Below are 2,360 nucleotides of genomic sequence, written 5' to 3'. Positions count from 1 at the left end.
AGCTCGAGACGCCGACGTGCGCGGCGACCGAGCTGCTCATTGGCACCGTGCGCGTGCGTGTGACCCAGCCCGTCGCATGCAGCGGTACTAGACAGCATCGTCGCGCGTGGCTAAAGGCGTCTTGTAGAGATTGTCGTCATCGTTGCAGGCAACGAGCGCGTTGCGTGGACCGAGGCATGGACCGAGAAGGAAGCGGAGGGGCACACCGAGACGATCTTTGACGGCCGCGAGTTCTTTCGACAAAAGGTGCGACGTGTGGCGTGCTTGCGCCTTTCGATGGACCGCCTCGTAGATTGTGCTCTGCAGTGTCGAGAGCGAGCTCACGCCGGGCCACTACGCCTACCCGTTCCAGTACCGAATGCCCGCCGGCCTTCCGGGCAGCTACGACAATGAGAACGACCAAGACGTCCAGGCCATCATCGAGTATGGCATCGAAGGCGCGCTGTGTGTCCGAGGCGTCCTCGCACAAGACGCTTCCGACCGGCACGCGTTCACCCTGTATGCAGTCCCGTCACTGAGCGAGTCGCCGAGCGTGGCCGAGAAGGTGCAGATGCTGCGCTCCTTTTGCTGCCTGCGCCACGGTCAGTGCACGCTGCGCGTCGCGCTCGACAAGTGCGCGTACGGCCTCGGCCAAGTGCCCATTGTACGTGCTACTGCCGTCGTCCATGCTTTGTCCAACGCACTCGATAGGTCCAATGCGACGTCAAGAACTCGTCGACCAAAGACATGCGCGCCATGCGGTTCGAGCTGGTCCGCGTCGTCGAGGTGTTCGCACGCGGCCGCATTCGGTCGCTGCAAACTGTACTCTGCGACCAACTCTTCTCGGGCGTCCCCGCGGGCCGCGTGCTCTCCCAGCCGCAGCCCTTTTGCCTGAACGGTCGCGGTCTCTACCCTAGCACGAGCGGCAACTTTGTGTCGTGCAGCTACTACATAGAAGTGGACTTTGACATTCCGACGTGCCCGATTGTCGAACTTCGCTTGCCACTGACGATTGGTGCGCCGGTTCTTGACGACGCCTTCTCGTCGCTACCGCCTGTATAAGTGTCAACGAATGGTCTTGTATTTATGCAGTCTGGGCGCTCTTGTTGTGACGCGTCACTGAGCAGGAAACGACGGCGCACTGCACGCTGGCTTGGCTCAAGGGTTATACCCTTGCTTGGCTAAGCATCGTGGGCTCTTGAGCAAAACGCGTGTACGCTGCCACGTCACCGCGTCCAAAAGGCGTCAAATGGGTTCAATCGCACTGAATTTTAGAACTGTGCGGATTGTACATATGTGAGAAACGTTAGTGCGCGTGGTTTATGTGGCAATTGCGCATCCTCTATACAAGCATTTATAGCTATAGAGAGGCCTACGTGTGGGATTTGCAAGTGTGTTTTGTGTGGGAATCAGCGCCATCATTTTCCGGTTATCCGGATGACACTGCACTTTCGAAAAGATGGCAGCCTTCGTCCGCGAGCTCCTCGGCCTGCGCGGGAAGGGATCGATTGCGATCATTGTCGACAAGCCCCATTACATCTCGGGCGAAGTCGTCTCTGGCTCGCTCCAAGTCGACGTGCTCGAGCCCATTGAATGCAACGGTGTGTCTGAAGGATGCTCGGCGACACCCTCATGCGCACATGTAGAGGTCGTTGTCGTCATTTCGGGCAAGGAGAAGGTCCACTGGTCCGAGACGCACGACGTCGGGTCGGGCGACGACCGTCGGTCTGTCACGCGCACGTTCTCGAGCAGCCACCGCTTCTTGAACCAGGCAGTACGTCTCGCGCTACGAACGAGTAGTGTACTCGTCTAGGATGGACGACACAACCATGATCTAGATCGTGCTCTACAGTGCGCAACACCACATTTCGCCCGGCCAATACATCTACCCGTTCCAGTACCAACTGCCCATCGGACTGCCCGGCACGTACGACAACCAATGCCACGACGGCGTCGACGCGCGCGTCCAATACAGCATCAAAGGTCGGCTCCGCGTCGACGGCTTCTTTAGCCGGGACGTAAAACGACGCCAAACATTTATCGTGTACGCGCAGCTCGCGGGCTACGTCGCGCCCAGCGTCGCCGAGAAGACGCAGGTCGTCCGGCTCCTCTGTTGCTTCCGCCAAGGCACGTGCTACCTTCGCGTCGGCATGGACAAGAACATGTATACGCCTGGCGACGTGCCCATGGTAGGTGCATGCTCATGTAGGATGCATCGAGTCATAAGGCGGCGTGTGCAGATTTTGTGCGACATCCGCAACGAGTCGGCCAAGGACGTGCGCCGCATGCGCTGCGAGCTGGTCCGCATCGTCGACGTCATGGCCGACGGAAAGCACCGTACGCTGCAAAAGACCATATGCGGCGCGACGTTTCCGGGCGTC

The 2,360-nt window shown here is 59.4% G+C and overlaps 2 protein-coding genes across 2 annotated transcripts; both read left to right on the top strand.

Moving 5' to 3' along the window:
- Window positions 1–292: 292 nt before the first annotated feature.
- Window positions 293–1,041, top strand: SPRG_18368 (hypothetical protein; the record flags this gene model as incomplete). Its single annotated transcript, XM_012357806.1, has 2 exons — window positions 293–643; window positions 691–1,041. The coding sequence occupies exons 1-2, from the start codon at window positions 359–361 to the stop codon at window positions 1,039–1,041; spliced, it is 636 nt and encodes a 211-aa protein (XP_012213196.1). The 5' UTR covers window positions 293–358.
- Window positions 1,042–1,438: 397 nt separating this feature from the next.
- Window positions 1,439–2,316, top strand: SPRG_18367 (hypothetical protein; the record flags this gene model as incomplete). The annotated part of the gene is made up of 4 exons (XM_012357805.1): window positions 1,439–1,580; window positions 1,626–1,753; window positions 1,818–2,168; window positions 2,220–2,316. Coding segments are annotated over 4 exons (718 nt in total), but the record flags the coding sequence as incomplete, so codon positions are not given.
- Between the last annotated feature and the right edge of the window lie 44 nt (window positions 2,317–2,360).

This window comes from Saprolegnia parasitica (assembly GCF_000151545.1).
Source record: "Saprolegnia parasitica CBS 223.65 unplaced genomic scaffold supercont2.1151, whole genome shotgun sequence".
Lineage (NCBI taxonomy): Eukaryota > Oomycota > Saprolegniomycetes > Saprolegniales > Saprolegniaceae > Saprolegnia > Saprolegnia parasitica.
Note: the sequence above shows the minus strand (reverse complement) of the source record. Positions and strands in the feature narration are given on the sequence as shown.